The 21,089-nt window shown below is 33.9% G+C and overlaps 1 protein-coding gene across 7 annotated transcripts; it reads right to left on the reverse strand.

Annotated features, from left to right (window-relative positions):
* Positions 1–5,316: 5,316 nt before the first annotated feature.
* On the reverse strand, positions 5,317–18,385 carry LOC117910432 (disease resistance protein RPP4-like). Of its 7 annotated transcripts, XM_034824498.1 has the most exons (5): positions 17,029–18,385; positions 16,470–16,934; positions 15,981–16,120; positions 15,181–15,298; positions 5,317–5,378 (listed from the first exon to the last, which is right to left on the reverse strand). In XM_034824498.1, the coding sequence occupies exons 1-2, from the start codon at positions 18,348–18,350 to the stop codon at positions 16,931–16,933; spliced, it is 1,326 nt and encodes a 441-aa protein (XP_034680389.1). In that variant the 5' UTR covers positions 18,351–18,385; the 3' UTR covers positions 5,317–5,378; positions 15,181–15,298; positions 15,981–16,120; positions 16,470–16,930. The 7 variants fall into 7 exon arrangements, with proteins under 7 accessions (XP_034680389.1, XP_034680385.1, XP_034680386.1 ...); XM_034824494.1 differs by having other exon boundaries at positions 15,986–16,120; positions 16,470–18,385; XM_034824495.1 differs by having other exon boundaries at positions 15,181–15,239; positions 16,470–18,385.
* Between the last annotated feature and the right edge of the window lie 2,704 nt (positions 18,386–21,089).

Raw genomic sequence — 21,089 nt, forward strand, 5'->3', positions numbered from 1 at the left:
AACTTAAATAATTAAGTAATTAGTATTAAGTTTTATCAAACACCTCCATATAATTAGTTTATTTTGATTAATCTAATAATATAGAAAGTGAAATATACACATTTTTTTATTGGTTAGGTTGGTCTTGAACTTCTTTCACCAAATCATTTTTATTAATCTTAACATCATCATTAGTTAATTACAATTAAAGAAAAGAAAACCAAAACAAAAAAAAAAACAGCCAATTTGGGTGACCAATCTTTATTGAAAATTTAAAATCAAACAAAAGTTGATAAAAAAAATAAAATGAATTGTATGAAGTAGACATTTTGTCTTTATGAGATTATTGATGGAAGTGTAATAGACTATAAACAAGTCTATGAGAATCAATTCCAATGAGTCCTAAAACATATCTATGAGAAATAAAATAAAATCATGACATAAAGAAATTATATTTAAGTGTTAATAAATGAGAATCGGATACATATAAATAAAATTTAGATTAATTATAAATGAAACTATTTTTATTATGTGGTTGTTTTTAATGGACCACCAATTTTTTTATTTATTTATATATATATATATATATATTCCATAGAAAAATTACTTTCCAATACCATAGAATCACCCTAATTTCAAATTGAGATTTACTATCTTAAATTTTAAATTTTTTAAAAATAATTTTTAAGGGCATGAACTAAATCTATATTTTTTGTTAAGAATTTCTATTCTTTATATGGAAGTTTTTGTCAATTTTTATTTTTAAAAACAAAAAATAAGTACTTAAAAGTGTGTTTGACAATAATTTTAAGAAATGTTTCTAATATTTTAAATACTTGAAGAATAAAAATTTTTATTTATTGAAACAATTGAATAATGCACTTTTAGTATGTAATGATATTAATTTCTTTGAAGAGAGAGATTTACATTTAAGATAAAAATAAATAAATAAAACAATACAAGGATAAAAAATTATTTTTTAAAAAAACTTTTAACTTCTTGTACTTTATCATTACACACTTTTTTCATTAGATGCTTTAAATAATTTTTATGAAATAAAATTATAATTATATTGATGGAGGGCTAATTAACTTTGCTTTGGGTGAGAAAGATAGAGATAAGATTGAAGTGGGTCCACATCTAAAACAAAAATGAAATAAAAAGTAAAGATGAAGATAAGGTTGAGGTGGGTTCACAACTAAAAAAAGAATGAAATAAAAAGTATGAGATGAATTGACCAAAGCTTATGCCTTCTTCCAAATAGTAAAAGCAAAGCCCAATAGTATAAAGTGATGACACTAGTCCTATTCAAGGCCCCACTTGCATAATTGCTACATCTTTTGATTTGATTTTTGTTCAATTTCACTAAAATGAAATCATTTATTTGAGCCCAAAAATTCAAATCCAAATCCAACCCACTTATTTATATACATTATTGGCATGGAATGAGAAAAGTTATAAAGTGAGAAAATTTGATCATATGATAAATAGTAATTTTTCAAAGTTGGAACCAATCCAATGCCCAATGAGCATAAAAGAAAAAGGAAAGATGTGGAAATTATAGTGGAATCTTGAAACAAATTTTTGAGGTTTGAGGTGATGTGACAATCGTTTCAAGAAATTGCCTAAGAATGTGAGATGTTATTGCATTGAAAATTGATATTAAATCTCATTGGGTAACTATAAGAATTGCTTTACATAAAGACAAGTAATAAATATATCCTGTTTTTTCAAAAAGTTTATGACCCTAAGTGAATAAAATGGTGAATAAAACTTTTAAAGTAGGATGAATGCATTTCACGTGAGTCATGTCCTATATATATTTTTAGAATTTTCTAGCAGGATGTCGAGGAAAACTCTATGATGAGTGTTTTCTTTCTAGTTAAGGTAGGTCCAATTTGGTGCAATTCGCCAACATAATTCAAACCCAACTTATGTTTTAGGGATTTGAATCGAGTAAAATCATATTTAAATTAAATTAATCATATGAATCTACATAACCCGTTTAATAAATAGATTATTTTTAGGTCAATCTGGATAACTCACATTTGACTCAAATTAACTTATTTAATAATGGTATTGATTAACCTAATAATAACTTTAACTTATTGAACTCATATTTGACTCATGTAAAATTCGTTTTTCAATAAGTATATCATAATTGGGTCATAAACATGTCATATTAGAATATTAACCATATTATTTCATTCAACATTTAACTTGACTTGATTATGAAATAACGTCTTATTATTAAATCGGTTAAACCGGTTATAATGTATCACCTAGATAATAATTATATTGTGTTTGAGTTTATGCTTTAAATTTTGATTATTATTCATGTCATGTTTGGGTTGAGTTATTTAGTGGAGGATCTAACCTTTGATATAACACAAACGCGCGCAACCCACTAACATAAATTGTCATCCTCACTTCTACTAATAAGTAATTTGTTTATTACAATTAAGAAAATTGAGAATATATAATTTTTTTTTTTAATTTTAAATGCATGATTAAAGTTAATTATAAGTTTTAAAAGTTTAATAATTCATATTCCATCCAAACTAACAAAATATTAGAAATCTTCAATGGTTTTGTCTATGATAAATGTGTTGTGCTAAATTATCCCCTTCTCTACTAACCAAAACATGTTCTTTCACAATCAAATATCAACGTGTTTAAGCAGCCGGTGAAGCATCTCTTGACAATGAGGTGAGAGGTAGAAACAAGAAACATACCTGTATTCAAGAGAAGTGTTGTTTCTTCTTTTGCATTAAAAAACATTCATTTAGTCTAAACTTGAAGGTGGATTGCTAGAATCTGAGCTCTTGGAAAGACATAAGAGAAGGACATTTAGAAATCTGAAAGAAGCCTAGAGACCTGTTGCTACTTGTGAATCACTGTAATTAGAAACAATTACAGATAATCCTGCAATTTTGGACCTTTGATTTGCTTTGTTCCATTTTGCTAAGAACAGTTCTAAAATGTTTTTCTTTATTGAGCTATAATGATTTTATTATTAGGATTTAATTGTATTCATTAGGTTTGCAAATCACAAAAATGGTGTCATGCCTATGAATATTTTCCTCTTCGATCATGTAAAGTTGGGAAGCAATTATGGAATAGTATGATAGCACAATATATTGATCCACATAGTTTGTGGCGTGACAGTTTAATGAAATTACAAAAGTGCATGTAGCACTCATGGGTATGTCATGTGAACCTTTTTCAATAGAGCTACTTGTTTAAATTTATATGGGTGAACTGTCACACCAATGTCCTCTTATGAACCTTAGGTTCATTTTACTTAAGGTAGAACTTAAGGTGCTTACATTGACCATGGGAGAGATCATTAAGAAACAAAATACTCACCCATAAGTTTGTAACTATTGTACTCAAAACTTGCTTCCTAGTCAAACTTTCAACATAACTCTATGGAGACTTCCATAAATTGTTGAGCCACTGGTAAAACACAACATCAATATGAGAAATTTACAAGGTACTATGCAAATAAAAGAGTAAGAAATGTGTATTGAGAATAAGAGTTACCTTAATGAATGTAAGGATAGGATAGGGTTGAATTGGCTCTACATCCATTTTTGCAATTTGAATTTATTATGGTTCAAAAATGAGTTTATGATGTATCCTCATTTTAGGGGAAGCGAGCAATCTGGGGCCAATCTCTATCATTCTCCTTGAAACATCTTTGATTTCAAAGTTTGATAAAACTTAGAAGACAACCTTTCACTTGGCAAGGAGGACTAGAACAAGGCATCCCTCAATCTCTACAAGTTAAAGAAATGAAGTTTTGAAGACCAAGGGAGGAGGCTAGGTTTCCATATTTGACAATATTTTCATTGAAAGATTAATGAGAGTTGTAGCAAGAAATCCTGTCAAAAGGAAATTGCATTTAACAATGTACAATATAAAATGAATGAACTAAGTTTTTAGAGAAGTGAATCTTTGGAGGCTCCACAAAAATAAGGGGTTTTAATACTCTTGCAAGTGTATTCATGAAATTGTTTCCTCAAAGGACTCCTGAACCTAGACAATGTACAACACAAAGCTGTTAAAGAGATGTGAGACTCTAAATCTGATGAGGTGGGACTTGAGATCCACATTTTCTTAAGTGAAGAATTCTGATGTTGTAGACACACTAGTAGTTTCTAGATTTAGATACTTCTCTTCAAATATTTGTATAACGTACATCTTCTTTAGCATTGCTGCTCCAATAGGATGTGCAACCTATTTGGGCATACTACACGTACAACAAAAAATTTCATTAAAACAAAAAACTTTTACTAAAACAAAAATATGAAGTTAATGTCTAAGAAGATAAGATTTATATATAGTGAATGAGCATGTTTGATTTTAGCACAAAGGGAAAGACGCCAAAATTTTTAAGAATATCATCACCACAAGTACCTAATTTGCATCATTAAAAATTCCACAAGGATTTGATGGCTAGGCAATAAAATAATTCTAGTAAATGAGTTAAAATCAGCTGAGCTAAGAAAGATTAAATCCAAATAAGCATCAATCATTAAAGAATTAGCCAACTACGAAAGACTTCAAATGACATTTTCTCTGTAATTTCTGTTCCTAATTGACCTCATTTGATTGTACCAAAATATTATTAATTTGCTTTAAAGGAAGTGGGTGACTCATATCTTTGAAAGGATGTGAGAGGTGGAAATCCCTAGATCTCTAGTGATTCAAGAGGATAATTCCTATGGCTATTGTTGTCATCATACATCATTCAGCTAGCTATAGACCACAAAATTGAACAATCATGAATACGTAGATGCTTAAATATGGTATGTACTTTATCTAGTGGAAAAGCTTATGAGACTTGGACATCTCGAGATTTCTAGGAATTAAGACAGATACAAGTTGTTGCTTCTTGTTATAATTTATCTGGATTGCAATCATCAAGCACTAACTCCATTCACTACATGTTTTGAGCCTTCAACATAAAACCCAAATTCCATTTTTTCGGCCCAAAAAAAAAGAAAAAAAATAACTCATCTGAAAACCATTTTACATTGCTCAAATTATAAAATGTAGGATGTAACTGACTTCCATCATTGAAAATGAATTGATATAACTTTACAATACTAGTATATTCAGCTTTTGAAATGGCTGAAACTGATCCTGGAATCAAAAATCACATACACAAGTAGATATTTAACAAAAGAGGATCCAAAATCTCTTCAATTGATTAATGTATAAATGAATTAATCAAAATTTTTAGAGATAATTATGGGGAGATGAACCTTGTACCTTTCAGTTTCTTATTCTTCTTAAACAGAGCAATGTGCATCAAGTGTTGAGCACCTAGGAATCTCCCTTCCTCCACAGGCAAAATCTGAACAATCTATCCTTTCTTCATATTCCACTTCCTTGCAAAATTCAAAACATGAAGAAAATATCATCAAAATTGAGACAAAAATAAGTGCATCAACTATCTGAAGAAGAGATTTATGCCTACTGCTTACCTTTTGAAGAAGTCCACTTAGTTAGAGCACATTTTACATGGACGCCCAATCACTACAAGCAATTGAACCAAAGGAGAGTTCAAACATCTAAAAAATTTGACGAACTCAAATATCATAAAATACTTCATATGAATTCTAAATGATCTCATATCTAAAAAACATTGGCATAAAATTATTGTTGTTTACCTTACATGTTTCTTCCATGGTCATAATCGAAACTTTGTTTACCATAAGAAATCTTCTATGCTCATCTTGATTACTTACAATGAACACTAAAATGAAAAGAAAAAAAACACAAAAAATGATGATTAGTTTGGTTTGATAAATTTAGCACACATAATTTTCTTTTTCTTGCATGAGAAAAGAAAGAGTAAATATATATATATATATATATATATATATATATATGAATTTAATAATTTTTTAAATTAGCAATTATAAAACTATTTTGGTTCTCATAAAATTTATGGGAAAGTAGGGAAAAAAAATTGTAAACTTTTTCTCTTGTTTGATTGTTTATCGGAAAATTGAGGGAAAAACAAAAATCTATGAGAAATTTATTTAACACTTCTGAGGAACCAAAAATGTTTTAGATGTTGTCAAATTGATAATTTAAACGTGTTTAATTCCAATTAAATGAGTTTAGTAAAACACATGAAATTATGAATAAAATTATTTAAAAGCATTGAAATTCAAGTCATTAAAGTTGTCCATAAAATTTGGTATATTGAAACAACAAAAAAACAAAGCAATTTGAATGACTTGCTAATAAAGCAACTAACTAGAATATGCCCTAGAGTTGTTCAGTGCCCTCTATATAAGAAATAAACAAAGAACACAAAAAAAAACCAAGAAAAAAAACAAACAAACGAAAAACAGAGAACACTTCTTACGTTATTTTTTCTTAATTTTTCTGATTTATATACATTTTTGTTGGTTTTCTTTTGACCATAAAAGGTTCGAGCATTGGCATTGTCATGTGTAAATTATTGTGGCTACAAACTTCATCCGTATCCAATTGCACACCTGTCCAAACTCTTGATGATGAAGGTATGATTGCATTTACTAGCATTAAATTGCTAAAATTTGTCATCCAAAGTTCCAATTTCTTTTGAACCTTGAAGACTTCATTTGCATTCTTGTAGGAATTAGACATGGAATCATTTTGCAATGCTTGTGGTCTTGAGACCAACAGTGATGAATGGGGAAATAAGTTCTTATCAACCAAGCAAACAAACTTCCATTATCCCAAGGAAGTCTTTCCAAGCCACTGCCCTATGGGTTTGGAACACTTTTAGAGGTAACAATCAATTGGAACTAGTTACTCTTTCAAACTTCTTATTGTACAAATATAGCCTGCATGTGCAACCATTTTTTATCCCATAATTTCAAGAATTTATGACACCTTCTAGTGGTTAGTTTTTCTAGGAATGGAGTAAAGCAATCTATTCACTCCAAGAAACTATCATAAGAGGAATAGTAGATAACCTCGCAAGACCAAATTTATGTGTGTGCATGGAGGTGCATGTTTTCTACATCCCAATCATGCAGTGTTGTGTCAAATGGAACAATAGCAGGTGATGATAAGTGGTATTTCTAAAATCTTCTAAGAGTATTCCATATATTGTAATATTGTTTTCTCAAAATTGTCTGTGAGTCTTATATGTAAATATTAGAGTTGACCTCTTGTAAGCTATCAACTGATGTTGTAACTTAACTTGAAAGGGAAATTCTATAAATTTAGCCTTGGTTTGGCTCTTGGAAAGCAAAGAAAAATTAGGTTAATAGTGAGTTGATTTCTTCCCTTCCCATGGATGTAAGCACATTGTTGAATTATGTTAATTATGTTTTGGTTTATTTTGTTGTTTTCTTGTTTATTGTTCAATTGTCTCCGCATAACAAGTGGTATCAAAGTTGTTTCCAACACAACAGATGATTCCTATGCTAACACAATGTTTGAGGCTAAATGTAAGATGGTAAAAGTTTCTAGAATATTTCCCTATGACCACCACCAATAAATGATGTACTTAACAGGAAGTTCGTAAGGTGTTACATGGCAAGTTGAACAAGACCAATAGCCAAAGATATCTGAAATATTTGGGGCCATTGATCCAACAATAGCAGAGAATAACACAAGAAGAGACCCTCTAATCACCATTTTTGCTTTTGATTCTTCTCTACAAAGCATCATCTCCTTTATACAAAAAGACAACCCATGGCTAAGCCCACATTATTCTCTACATATCCCAAAAAAACCCTCCAACCCATGGCATGGCGCACTTTTTGGGGGTATTTTTGCTACTAAATTTGTGGTAGTCTCTCAAATACCTAAACTATCCTCTAGATTTTAAGGCATGGCCTACTCTTTGAGGTGGTATTTTAGGTACTAATTTTTGTTAAGAGAGGTTTTGGTGTGAAAACTGGAGGGCTTTACACACGTTGCGTGTATTTTCTTTTACATGCATTACACGTAGATCGGAGTTTATGCAGTTACTCACTTTTTGTGAGTCCAATAGTACTATAGTGCCACGTCACCATATGATGGGCTCTTTAGTCTTTTCAAACCCAAAAAAAACACCAAAAAAAAAAAAAAAACTAATACTAAAAGGATTGCTAACTAGCTATGTGAAGATGAACCTCTATAGCTAGCTTCTTAGAGGGACTATGATCGCTTAGGCCAGGGAAGTTTAAGGTGACAATATGTTTGTGATGCCCTTAGATGTTTTAGGCACATGTGCGTTACATTAATGTATTCAATGAGTCCATAACCTTGATTGACAGGTCCGGGTAATCTTTGAAATTTCATTGTGATGGGAAGGTTCCATGTGAACAACAGTTGCACATGGGTTAGTCAATCTTAAGAGATGGGGGAAGCCCATTTAATAGCGCACAATGTGCGAGCTTTGAAAGGCAATCGGGTTAACATTTTTTAATTGGGACATGACAGCAAACAACAACATTAGGTAGTTTGGAGATGTCATCATATTAATTGTTATCAATATTTTTATTTATTCAATAGAAATTGAGGATTAAAAAATACCACAAAAATTAGAAAAAACAAAATTAATTACATGGCTTACATTTCAAATATTTAATAAAATATTGTATGAAAATTGAATATCATACATTATTAAATGGCTGGATTCTCTTTTTTATTTTTTTAATTGTCTCATCCTATTAAATTACTCATCTAATATTAATTTATTTTAAAGGTAAAATTAATTATTTTGTAAAAAAACTTTTAATTGACCAGAGTTTGTGCCATGCATCTAATATATACTTAAATACTTTTCCATGCTATAATCCTCCAACTAAGGAATGAAATCAAAACTTAAAAATCATTTATATATATAGATATATGTTATTAAGTTTAGGTAGTGAAGCAATTATTGTGGATATAAAATTAATGCCAAAACTTTTGATTGTTCCTTCACATTCTCCACAACCAAACAAAGGATATAAGAAAAATAAAGAAAGAAATTTAGGGTAGTTTGATTTTTTGTTCTCATCTTGTCGTGAAGTTAATAGAAGAATGCTTGGGTTAGTGCTCGACAGTTAAGTGACACTAGGGTATAATGATTCTTCCAATCAAGTAAATATTATCCGCTTTAATTTCAATGGATCATCATCACTTTAAATTGCATCCACATGGTTAAGAGCAACTCATATGTATATAATATCATGAATTTCTTTTTATTCAATATGGAATATCAAATTAGGTATCTTTCAATTTTAGGTATTGTATAAGTGTTTCAATTCAAATGACTTGGCTTAATGTATACTCAAAGCCTTTACAAAGGAACGTACATGTAATAAAGTGAAAATTAAACCTTGTCACCCGTCTATCTCTAGTATGAAACACAACTCCATTAGCCCTTAAACATCTGCAAAAAAAGATATACACCTTTGTTACATTAATTAAAATAAATGATAGAAAAAGAAACTCTATATATCCATGTACAAAATTTGATTAGATTTGTTATATATATAAAGAGAGAGAAAAAAAAAAAGAAAAAAAAAACTGCTTAGATTAAGGATCTCATTAATTAATACCTAGAAAATATAAAATAATAAAAAAAAAAAGATTAGAAGGTGTGAATTATAAGATAAGACTACATTTTTGAATTAGATTCATCGAAAGACGGCATATTGTATGAACATTTTTACTCTATATATAAAAACTTATATTATGGTTGAGATGTATTAATTTGTCATATTTTTGGACAATTCAAGTAATGAGTAATTACACTAAATTAAATTATTGACCTTATTAATTGATACCTCAAGAGTATAAAATAGTAAGAAATGAATAATACAAACTTCATTGAAATATTTTTATAGACATATTGTGTAAATATTCTTATTTAATAAAATTTTATATGTCATTAAATAAATAGAGAATTTTAACATTAATTGCAATGCTAAGTAGAGGAGATCCCATATTTAAGCTGTTGATTAAGGCTTATTTGATAAAACTTAATATTTATTACTTAATAACTTAAGTTGACTTTAAGTTAGATTATATTTAAGTTACTTAAAATTTATTATTTAATATTTACTTTAAGAATTAAAGTTATTTGATAAAATTAATTTAAAAATTATTTTAAATTATCAAATTGTCATATTTATCTTCGTTAATTTGATAACTAGATGCAGATAAATGAAACAAAATAAAATTGAGATTAAGAATAAGTTAATTACTTTGATTTAACACTTAAAATTAAAAGCAACTTTAAGATATAATATTAAGTTATTTTATCAAATATATTTAATCTATTTAATAATTAAATTAAGTTATTAAGTTAATGAATGATTACCAAACACCCTATAAGACCCAAAAAATCGAATGAGTTTTAATAGTATTCAGGATGGACATGACTAGGTGGCGGTTCAATGCTGATTAATCATAATTCAATCAAGGCAAAATATGTAACAAATGCAAGTCAAACTGCACCATCCAAATGGGCGCCAAGAAGTTACATTTGACAAATGCCATTAAACCTCTACAGCTAGCAGTTATTTTGATCACAGAAAAAATGGCAAAAAAGTGTGTTGTACTTCATCTTGAAGCCCATTAACTTCATCTTAATTTGATCCAAATTGTAGAAACATGCAAAACTCCATGAATCTATGGTGCTATGGTGGCCTACATTCATATAACTGGGGACACTTTGGTTTACACCACAATGACCCCAAACAGTGTTTGTAGAGGCTTTATCAAGATCACTAGCTTTAAAAGACTAAGGAAAGAAAGATGTTCTCAATGAAAACTTGGAGTCAAATTGCAGATAAAGACCTAAAACTCCCATTCAATGTGTTTTAGGAATTGTTGTTTCATGGGGATAAGCTGCTTGGTTTGTACATGTCTCCTTGGTGATACTTAGAGATTGGAAAAGTATACTCTCCTTTGTGATCTAGTTTGTATATGGGCAGATGAATGTTCATGCCAGGTTCATATATGTTTCTGACATATATCACCCTGGAAGGATCTAGATCAAGGGGATGAGTTTGAAAAGCTTGAGTAGGTTTAAGATGTTCCCAGAATTGGTGAGCATGATATATATCAACATGATATTGCAGAAGACAACAGAGCTTCTGAAATATATCAGGTTCAATAGTAGGAAATCTTATCAGCTGTCACTTATTGTAATCCTATGCTCTCAGTATTCATTTGTTGAAGAAGAAGAAAAAATTGCTTTCACACTATTCAATTACAGGAGAATGTTCAATTATAGAAGAAAATAATATTCACTAGACTCTTTCAACTTAATCAACATGCAGAGAAAAGCAGTCGGGTGGCCAATTATTCACATACCAACTTACATACATCGTCTCTCTACCTCTACTTGTTACTCATTAGCCAAGCTTATAGTAATATAAGCTTGGGTTCATCTCTCCATGTCTCTGATGACAACTCCACATGGGGTTCGCCTTCTGGTGATTTTGCATTTGGATTCTGACCCTCTCCAAGTGAAAAGGATCAATATCCTTCTTGCTATCTGGACTGCAAATGGAAGTTAACCGGTGCCAAGAGGATCAAAAGTTGAGCTTACTACCAATGGACAACTTGTTCTCCAGAGGCTAAGAGATGAAGACAAAGACTGGTAATGTGAGCAGCGAAGCAGTGCATGGTGCCATGCTTGGACATGGAAATTGTATACCAGTATATGGGAGAGCTTCAAGCACCCAACTAATACCATATTGCCAACCCAGGGATTGGTGTTGGAGCCTACTGTGCAGTTGCTATTTTTGAGGACCTGAGGTTTGCAAATGGAACTGGAAGCTGTTGGAGGAAAAGACTACCTCTTTCAAATGGGAGGTTGGATCAAACTGATGTTTCCAGAAGTGCTCTAATCAAGATATTGAAGTCCAGTGAACTAACTTCAGGCAGAGGCAACCAAAATAAAGCAATTCTAATACTCCCAGTCCTCTTAGGCCCCTCTGCGTTTTTCTTCTTTGTTTCTCTGGCTGCAATTTCTCTAGTTTTCTACCACTTGAACCTCAAAAATCTGCAGCTTTATCATAGAATCCTGAGTACAAGCGATGGTAGAAGCCTTTGACACTGTCTATAAAGGGATATTACCATCAGGTTCTGGAAATTCTGTTGCTGAAAAGAAGTTGGAGAAGGTGGTGGGAGATGATGAGAAAGAATTCAAAGCAGAAGTGAATGTGATAGGCCAAACTCACCATAAGAATCAAGGACAGTTGCTGCGTTACTGTCATGAGGGTGAACACTGACTACTGGTTTTTTTTTTTTTTTTTTATGCACAATGGCTCTTTATCAAGCTTCCTTTCTGGAGGCGCCCAAGGACTTGTGTACCTACATGAAGAATGCAGTAAACAGATCATCCATTGTGACATAAAGCCTCAGAACATAACTCTTAGATGATTCTTCTACAGCCAAAGTTGCAAACTCGGACTGGGAAAGCTTCTGATAATCAACCAGACTAGAACACTCACAGGCATCAGAGGGACTATGGGGTATATTCAGACAACTCGAGCAGCCTATGTCTCTTATAATAACACGTTATGAAGCATCAGCTCAATGCCAAGGTTCAATCTGCCAAGCAAGGGATTCATCAATGTTTCCTTCAAACTAAATAATAAGGAACAGAAATGGATCATTCTGCATTTTCAGTGGTGTTTGGTATAGCATTTATACAAGAACTCTAGGGGTTTCTATGTATAACTTCATTCCTATTTTGTCAGTGAATATGGTGATGGTGTTATATTATAAATCATAGTGAACTGGTGGAATTTGATCATTTGGCCAACTTTATCCAAACTGTTTCACGGTTGAGGGATTGTTGACTTTGCCCTGGGCGAAACAGCAATTTCTTAAGAAGCTAGGTAACGAAGAGTACCATAATTTGGACTGGTTTCAATGGAAACTCTCCTGTTTTTGTGCATGGTATCTTCAGCTTCAGCTTTTCCTATGCTTTTGACTATCCTGAAACTGATCCAAATCTCTTCAATTGATTAAATGTATAAATGAATCCTATTCATTGTTTGGAGTAACACCCAAATTCTGGAAGACTGGGAAAGTTTCAACACTGGAGAGAAACAAAATGACAAGACCATAAATTCTGGAAGAGGGCTTTGCTTTCTAACCATTACCATAATTTTAGAGCTCAACCCGGGTGAGTAAATTATATTTCAGAATGTTCAGAAGATAATTCTGAAGTGATGAACCTTCTACTCACAGTTTCTTATTCTTCTTGAACAGAGCAATGAACATCAATAGTTCAGCATCCAGGAATCTCCCCTTCCTTCAATTCCTTTACTGGGAAAACTCTGCCAAAATCATAACAATCTGTCCTCTTCCTTGGAGGAAAAGTCACCTTCCCAATCAAGAAAATCATCAGGATTAATTTGAGCAAACATCAGAGTATACATCAAGAAAGCCTTGATCAAAATCAAAATACATCAAGAGCTGCCATTTTCTTCTATTTCCTCTTCCCTGAATGGAATGCCTTTTGGACTGAGGTGATCAATGGTAACAGTCTAACACACTCCTTAAGCTCTGATTGAGGTCAACGGGAATTGGCACATTTAATGACTTTTGAAATCATAGTTGTGTGAAGGGAGGCAAACATGAATCTCAGGATAATCAACAAGTCAACAACTATCAATCAGCAAGGAAAAGGAAATACCTTTGGATATTTACAAATCAAAAATTTGAGAGAGTCCAGCTTCTCTGTACAGAAAGGCTTGAGCTTATTCCATGGCCAGGCTTTTAGATGGTTCTGAATTACGGATGAGAGGTTGAGTTTTCTTTTATTCTGCAATAAGATTAAAAACATCAATGAAACACTAAAAGTTTATATATAGAAGCCCTTTAAAGATAAGAATTGGTAAGAAAGCTCACCCATGGTCTAGTAAAACAACATCTGTTAGATAAGTAACCGCCATTAGATTGTCCAGCTAATGCATTTAGATCTAAGATATGGAAAAATAGTCAAAAATAGCATAAGACAGTCCAAAAACTCATTTGACTAATAATTTTCTAAAAGCAGTAACATAAAACCTGGATGAAGAATCCACCCCTCTACCTGACACCACTTCAATACCAAATAAAATGTTACGATGACCATTTATGGTCTTAAGAGACAGTGGATGTTGTTTGGGCTCAAGACCTAAGACAAGCCAAAAAACAAGAAGAAGACAACATCAAAATTGGCACAGAAACAAGTACATCAACTATCTAATAAAGAGATTTATGCATGTAACAAATGCAAATGAAATATGAAACAAGATTTTCATGGATTAAACAAAAATAGATGGCAAAATAGAAGGATAAGGTCACAGACAGGACAATATTAAAAGAAATGATTATTTGTCCCACCTGAAAATCGAGGCGTTCAGAACAGTACACATTTGTAAGTAGTCCATGGAAACCAGGGAACATATGCAGATATTGTATTCTATTGCATAAGGCAAACACTCAATACTTACAAGCATAACCATGCCCAGAAAGCCATGAATCCCTTTTTGTTTTGCCTTTTTACCTATTCCCATCTCTTATGGCCAGAAGTGCCCAGGATGATATAACATCACCAAATAAGTTAGAACCAGCCCATCCAGCAGGTTGAGTAGCCAGCTTGCCCTCAATCTTCTTTGAGTCAACAAACAGCTGGGCATTATTGCCTCCAATGGAGGGTCTGGAAATATTAGAGCTGGCACCAGGGGTGGCTGTAAAACTCTCTGTTCCAAAACCCCAAGTTTCAGGGCCAGAAGTTACTTCTGTGGCTGGTTTGTTGTGATGGCCATTTCGGGTCCTAACAGACTTGCTATTGTTGTCTGGGCACCTACCTCAGAGAAAGCCTGCCATGGATTAGAGTCTTGACATGGCTGAAACAGATCCTGAAATCAAAGTTCACATACACAAGTAGATATTTAACAGAAGAGTATCCAAATCTCTTCAATTGATTAATGTGCAAAAGAATTAATCAAAATTTTTTAGAGATAATTATAGGGAGATGAACCTTGTCCTCTCAGTTTCTTATTCTTCTTGAACAGAGCAATGAGCATCAAGTGTTGAGCACCCAGCAATCTCCCTTCCTCTACAGGCAAAATCTGAACAATCTATCATTTCTTCATATTCCACTTCCTTGCAAAAGTCAAAACATGAAGAAAATATCATCAAAATTGAGACAAAAAGAAGTGCATCAACTATCTCAAGAAGAGATTTATGCCTATTGCTTACCTTTTGAAGAAATCCACTTGGTTAGAGCACATTTTACATGGACGCCCAATCAGTGCAAGCTGCTGAACCAAAGGAGAGTTCAAACATCTAGGCTCATCCCGATTACTTGTAATGAACACTGAAATGAAAAAAAAAAAAATGAATTTAATAATTTTTAAAAATGAGCAATTATAAAACTATTTTGGTTCTCATAAAATTTACGGGAATGTAAAGAAAAAAAAAATTGTAAACTTTTTTGTTTTTGTTTGATTGTTTATGGGAAATTTGAGGGGAAAAAAAATCTGAGGAATTTATTTAACACTTCTTAGGAACCAAAAATGTTTTAGTTGTTATCAAATCGATAATTTAAACATGTTTAATTCCAATTAAATGAGTTTAATCAAACACATGAAATTGTAAATAAAATTATTTAAAAGCATTGAAATTCGAGTCATTAAAGTTGTCCATAAAATTTGGTATATTAAAGCAAGAAAAAAACAAAGCAATTTGAATGACTTGCTAATAAAGCACCTAACTAGAATAAATAAAGCAGCTAACTATATAAGAAATTATAAAATAAAAATAAAAAATAAAAAAATAAAATTGCCAAAAAAAAAACAAACAAAATATCCATGGTTCTTACGTTATTTTTTTCTTAATTTTGCAATAATTATAAATGGTTCATTTAATTTTTGCAAATTGCCAAATCAAAACAGAGCATGAAAATGTGTTCAACATTTGTTTCAAGCTTGAAGCTTCAAGAAAAAAGAAAATCTTAAACCAAATAAACAGAAAGAAAAGTTTAAGCGCAAAAGAATTACCTGACTGTGTATTGGCGGAGTGGCCCTTTGATTAAAATAGCACTTCATTGATCACTATTTTAGGAATGAGATCTATATAACGCCATTCTTCCCCTTTCTCAAATCGACACCGTTTTTCCAGTAAATGACCTCATTAGGAACTACAATAAGTGAAGTGATAATGTCATCTAATTAGTAAACCAAACCAAGTCAATAAACTAGAACTTCCTCTAGTATAAAGGTCTTGATACATTAGATATTGAATTTGTTGGATTAAAATCTCATTTATTGCACCTGGAAATGTAGAAGTAGTAATGCTCATTTTTTATTGTGACAGATTATAGAGAAAATTAGACACTGGGAAAATACCAAGCCAGGAGCCATGTCAAGAGCTGCTTTCTTGTTAAAAATTAAGTCCAATTAGAAAGTTACAGTAGCGCGTAAGAGAAATTGAAAGTGATGTTGAGAAGAGAAAGAGGAAGAATGATGTGTTGGGAATGAGATGTAAACCTTATTTATTACTCAGATGGATTAGTCATGTATGTCCACCGAGGGGATGTGGGCAATCTTGGGCCAATCATCTCCTTCCTCCTTCGAGTACCTTTGTGTTAGATGTGGGCAATCCCACGCACGCAGTTGTGAAAGGGTGTCAGGCAATAGTCCTTCCCTTGGCAAAATCGACCGGAGCTTAGGGCAACTGTAGATTGCTAGAAATTCAAGAGAGGTGAGGGTTTGGAGAGACAGGGAGGCTAGGGATTCCAGATTCTGGAATTCTAAAAGGGTAAGGGAGGTGAGAGTTGTAGGAAAAAGAATCGAGTGGGGGTCATCCGAAAAGGAAGTTGCGTCTGGAAACATGCCTCCAATCCAGAGGTTTTTAAGAGAGGCGAGTCTGGAAAGGCCCCATTGGGATAGGGGGGTCTTGATATTCTTGCAGTTAGAGATCTGGAGCCGTGTAAGACGGGTGAGCTTTTTTATCTGAGGAAGCAACAATTCCAGATTTTCAAAATCTTCAATTCTTAGATTTGTGAGGGTGTTGAGGCAATCTGGTAGGGTTTTGAGATTAGGATACCTCTCGATGTTTAAATATTGACGTGAATTATTAGTAGAGTGAAACATCTCCTCTGAAATTGACTCCAGGTGTTCACAATCCCTAATGTCAAGTAGCTCAAGGGTGGATGGAAACTTGCCTCTTGGGAAGGATGTGAGAGATGAACAATGAGAGATAGCCAGGCCTTGAAGAGCAGCAGCATATGTGGAATCGTAGTGCATTATTCCCTCTGGTAGAGACTCCAGCTTTTCACAATTACTTATGCGGAGTTCCTTGAGAGTGATGGGTAACCTACCTCTCGGAAAACCAATCAAAGAGGGACACATATGTAGATTTAAGTATTCAAGGGCACACATGTCCATGGTGCTGGTGGTGGCGATGGAATTGCAGTGCATCATTCCTTCTGGAAGAGACTTGAGACTTGAGATTGCCAAGGCTTGGAGAGCAGCAGCATTGGTGGAATGTTGGTGCATTATTCCCTCTGGTAGAGACTCTAGCCTTCTACAATCAGTTATTGTGAGTCTCTTGAGAGTGGCGGGTAACCCACCTTTCGGTAATCCAATAAGAGAATGACACCCATCTATAAAAATGTGTTCAAGGGCACACATGCCCATCATTTCTTCTGGAAGAGACTTGAGATTTTCACAAGCCCGTATGCTTAGACTCTTAAGGGTGGTGGGTAATTGCCCTTTTGGAAAGCAAATGAAAGATGGACACTGCTCTATGTGCAAGAATTCAAGGACGCATGAGTTGTTGCTGTCAGTACTGTCGTTCCTCATCTTCAACATCATGCCATCAGGTAGACTCTTTAGACCTTCACAATCATCAAGACGAAGAATTCTCAGCATTGGTGGGAAACCTACATCTGGAAATGACGCTAGCTTTGGACAACCCAAAATTCTCAATACTTCAAGGCATGTTAGACTCTGCCATCCATTTGGAAGCCTCTCTAGTTTATCACATCTATCTATTTCCAAAGACTGAAGATTGCATCCCAAGGATACAAGTTGGTCACAATCTCTAATCTCAAGAGAAAGAGAGTTTTCCGATCCAAAACCATCCTCCCACAAATATTCGAGTTCTTCACATTCCGATACTTCCAAAACCCGAAGCCCTTGCAAAAATTGCACAAATCCTTCATGCAATTTGATAAGCCCTGAAATCCTAGAAATTTTTAACTCGGTGAGTGAGGTGAGGTCATTTCCACTGCTCAAGACCGCCTCATTACATTCTCCTACATCTAATTCCTTCAGCAGTGGAAGTCTTGAAAGTGGAGACTCCAATTTTGGACAAAAGTAAACAGAGAGCTTTGTAAGAGAAGGTAGGTAAGTGGGTAGTTTCATAATCAATTTGGGGCAATCCTCAATTGTAAGCTCTTGGAGACTAAGGAATAATGACTCTTTGAGGAAGACCAATCCTCCCAGTGCTCCCATCCTGACATGCATTAAAATAAAACTCTAGTGATGGGAAAACTACCTGCAGAAACACGAGTCTCTCCATAAAACTCTGCACCCACTTTTTTTACTCCAACCATTCCTCGATCCTCAACTGTTTGAGCGATGGCAACTGCCCCAAGCATGGTAAAGACGTGCACTTCTGCAATCTATGAACTTAGATCCACCATCTTAGAGAACAAGGCATCCCCTATCCAACGTGGAATTCTGGACCACCATACAACTGAATGCAGAGTTGTTCAGATTCAAACAAGGTTGTAGAGAGTCAAGGACATCCATTTGATTCCTTTCATTCCCTGAACCATCCAGCTCAGAAACCCACCGCATATCAAGCTTTCAAGGTTACGCTTCAATTTTAAATCGGGCATCCCTTGCATCTTGAATATTCACCACATTTTCCAACTTCGAAATGCAAAGTTCTCTTCGCAGATGTGACATGTCCTTCAACGCCTTGATTGTCAAACCGTTGTTTTTGTCCACAATGAAATTAGACAATATCCGCAAATCTTTTAGTTTGCCATTGTATAGGTATTTCTTGTAATCTTATTGCACCAGCAACATCAAGATGTCGAAGATTGATTAGGTTACCGATGCTAATAGGCAACCTGATAAGCTTTTCACAGCATGATAATTTCAATGTCTGAAGATAAAAAAGATACCAATTGAATCGGGTAACCATTTATACTGGTGTAGGACAAATTAAGGTATCTCAAATGTTTCAACTTACCAAATGAATCCGATATCTCACTTATCATGTAATCAGTCAATGAGAGCACCCTTAAGTGCCCTAACCTTGGTATCAATTCTTCAATCACCTTATTACTTATGAAGGAAGGAAGTTCGCTAGTTGATTCATCAATCGGCAAAGCTATGAATGTCCGCAAGCGCTCTTTCTTATGAAACCTTTCAAAATTTTTAAAGATATCATAAGAATGACGGATGAATGATGAATGACGAGTATTTCAGAAATGGGGCATTGCAAATCATTCCACAACTCATCATCCAAATGCAAGCATGTGTCTCCAGCAATAGAATTAGCTAGATCGTTAATAAGATCATGCATAACGAATCGTGATTTATTGCTGCTCGACGATGGAAAAATGACCTTGACAACAGTTCACAAAAATAATCATCACCAAGATCTTCCATTTTCTCATCCTCATTTGATTGTTGAATTAACCCCTCCGCCATCCACAAGAGGATTAGCTCTTCCTTCTTAAACTCATAATCTTGGGGAAATATTGCGCAATAAGTGAAACACCTTTTTAAATGTGAAGGGAGATGATTGTAGCTCAATCTCAAGGCAGGGATGATGTCACATTCCTTGTCTGTTAAATTCCATACTTTGCTGTACAATACTCTTTCCCATTCACATTCACGTAGTTCAGAGCGCAAAAGGCCACCAAGGGCTCTTGCTGCTAAGGGCGAACCTCCACACTTCTCTACAATTCTCCTACCAATTGATTCCAAATTTGGGTGCTCATCGATATTCATATGTTCAAAAGCATGTGTTTGAAATATCTTCAAACAATCATCATAAGGTAACTGTTTGAGCTCATGTAAGATCTTGTGTCCTCTCATCTTGTTTGCAACATTATTATTGCGAGTTGTGACTAGAATTTTGCTTCCCTGTGCTCCCACCCAGAAAGGGGAGCATAGCATGTCCAACTCAAAGTAATCATCATTCCACAAATCATCCAAAACTATCAGGAATTTTTTTCCCTTCAATTCCTTCCTCAAATTTTCTTGAATTTGATGCAAGTCTTGTGAATCACTGCTTGAGAATTAGTCACCGAGTTGAGAATTGTCTTCGTTATTCTCACTGCATCGAACTGATCTGAGACACAAACCCAGGCTATTTTATCAAAATGCTTGGTTATGGTCTTATCGTCATCGTACACCAGTCTTGCCAGTGTGGTCTTGCCCATCCCACCCATGGCCACGATGGAAACTACAGAAAAATTGGTTTTAGTGGGTTCATTCCTAAGCAGCATACCAATTATAATATCTTTTTCTGTCCCCCTGCCATAGACCTGAGGTTCATAGACTAGAGATGCAGTGACTGGCCTTCCCCAAGCAGAGTTGGTTATCGCAGCCACCTTTTCTAGACGAAGCTCAGATTTTTGAGCCGAAATATCTCGTAAGCGGCGAGTGATTTCCCACACCTTGGACCTCATTTTAATATAACGCATAACCTCAGTAGGATTGAAAAAGCCAAGCCAAGTCGAGATGAGCTTGCGTACCTTGCTCGGCCTACCTTGATGATCAGCTTCTTTGGCCGTGAGCTCCCGTTGCAAAGCTTCGTAGGCGAACTCATCCAAGATGTCCTCCATATCATAAGCCAAATCTTTCAGATTGCCCAGCCACTCTTTCACAGAGCGATCCGTGATCTGCTTGTCCTCCGCGTCATTAAGCTCTTCACGAATATCCGACAATTCTATCTCCCATTTCTTGAGATCAGAGTACACCCATTGTTGGCGTGCAAAGTCGAGCAAATCAGTGGAGGCCAACTTGTCAAACAAGAGGCCGATGGCAGCAGAAAGAAGAGCGTCTCCCACAGCTTCCATGGTTGGTTTGTACTTTGTTTGCAGAGAGAGAGAGAGCAAATCAAGCAGTGGGTAAAAAGGT

The sequence above is a fragment of the Vitis riparia genome, unplaced genomic scaffold, assembly GCF_004353265.1.
Source record: "Vitis riparia cultivar Riparia Gloire de Montpellier isolate 1030 unplaced genomic scaffold, EGFV_Vit.rip_1.0 scaffold739_pilon_pilon, whole genome shotgun sequence".
NCBI lineage: Eukaryota > Viridiplantae > Streptophyta > Magnoliopsida > Vitales > Vitaceae > Vitis > Vitis riparia.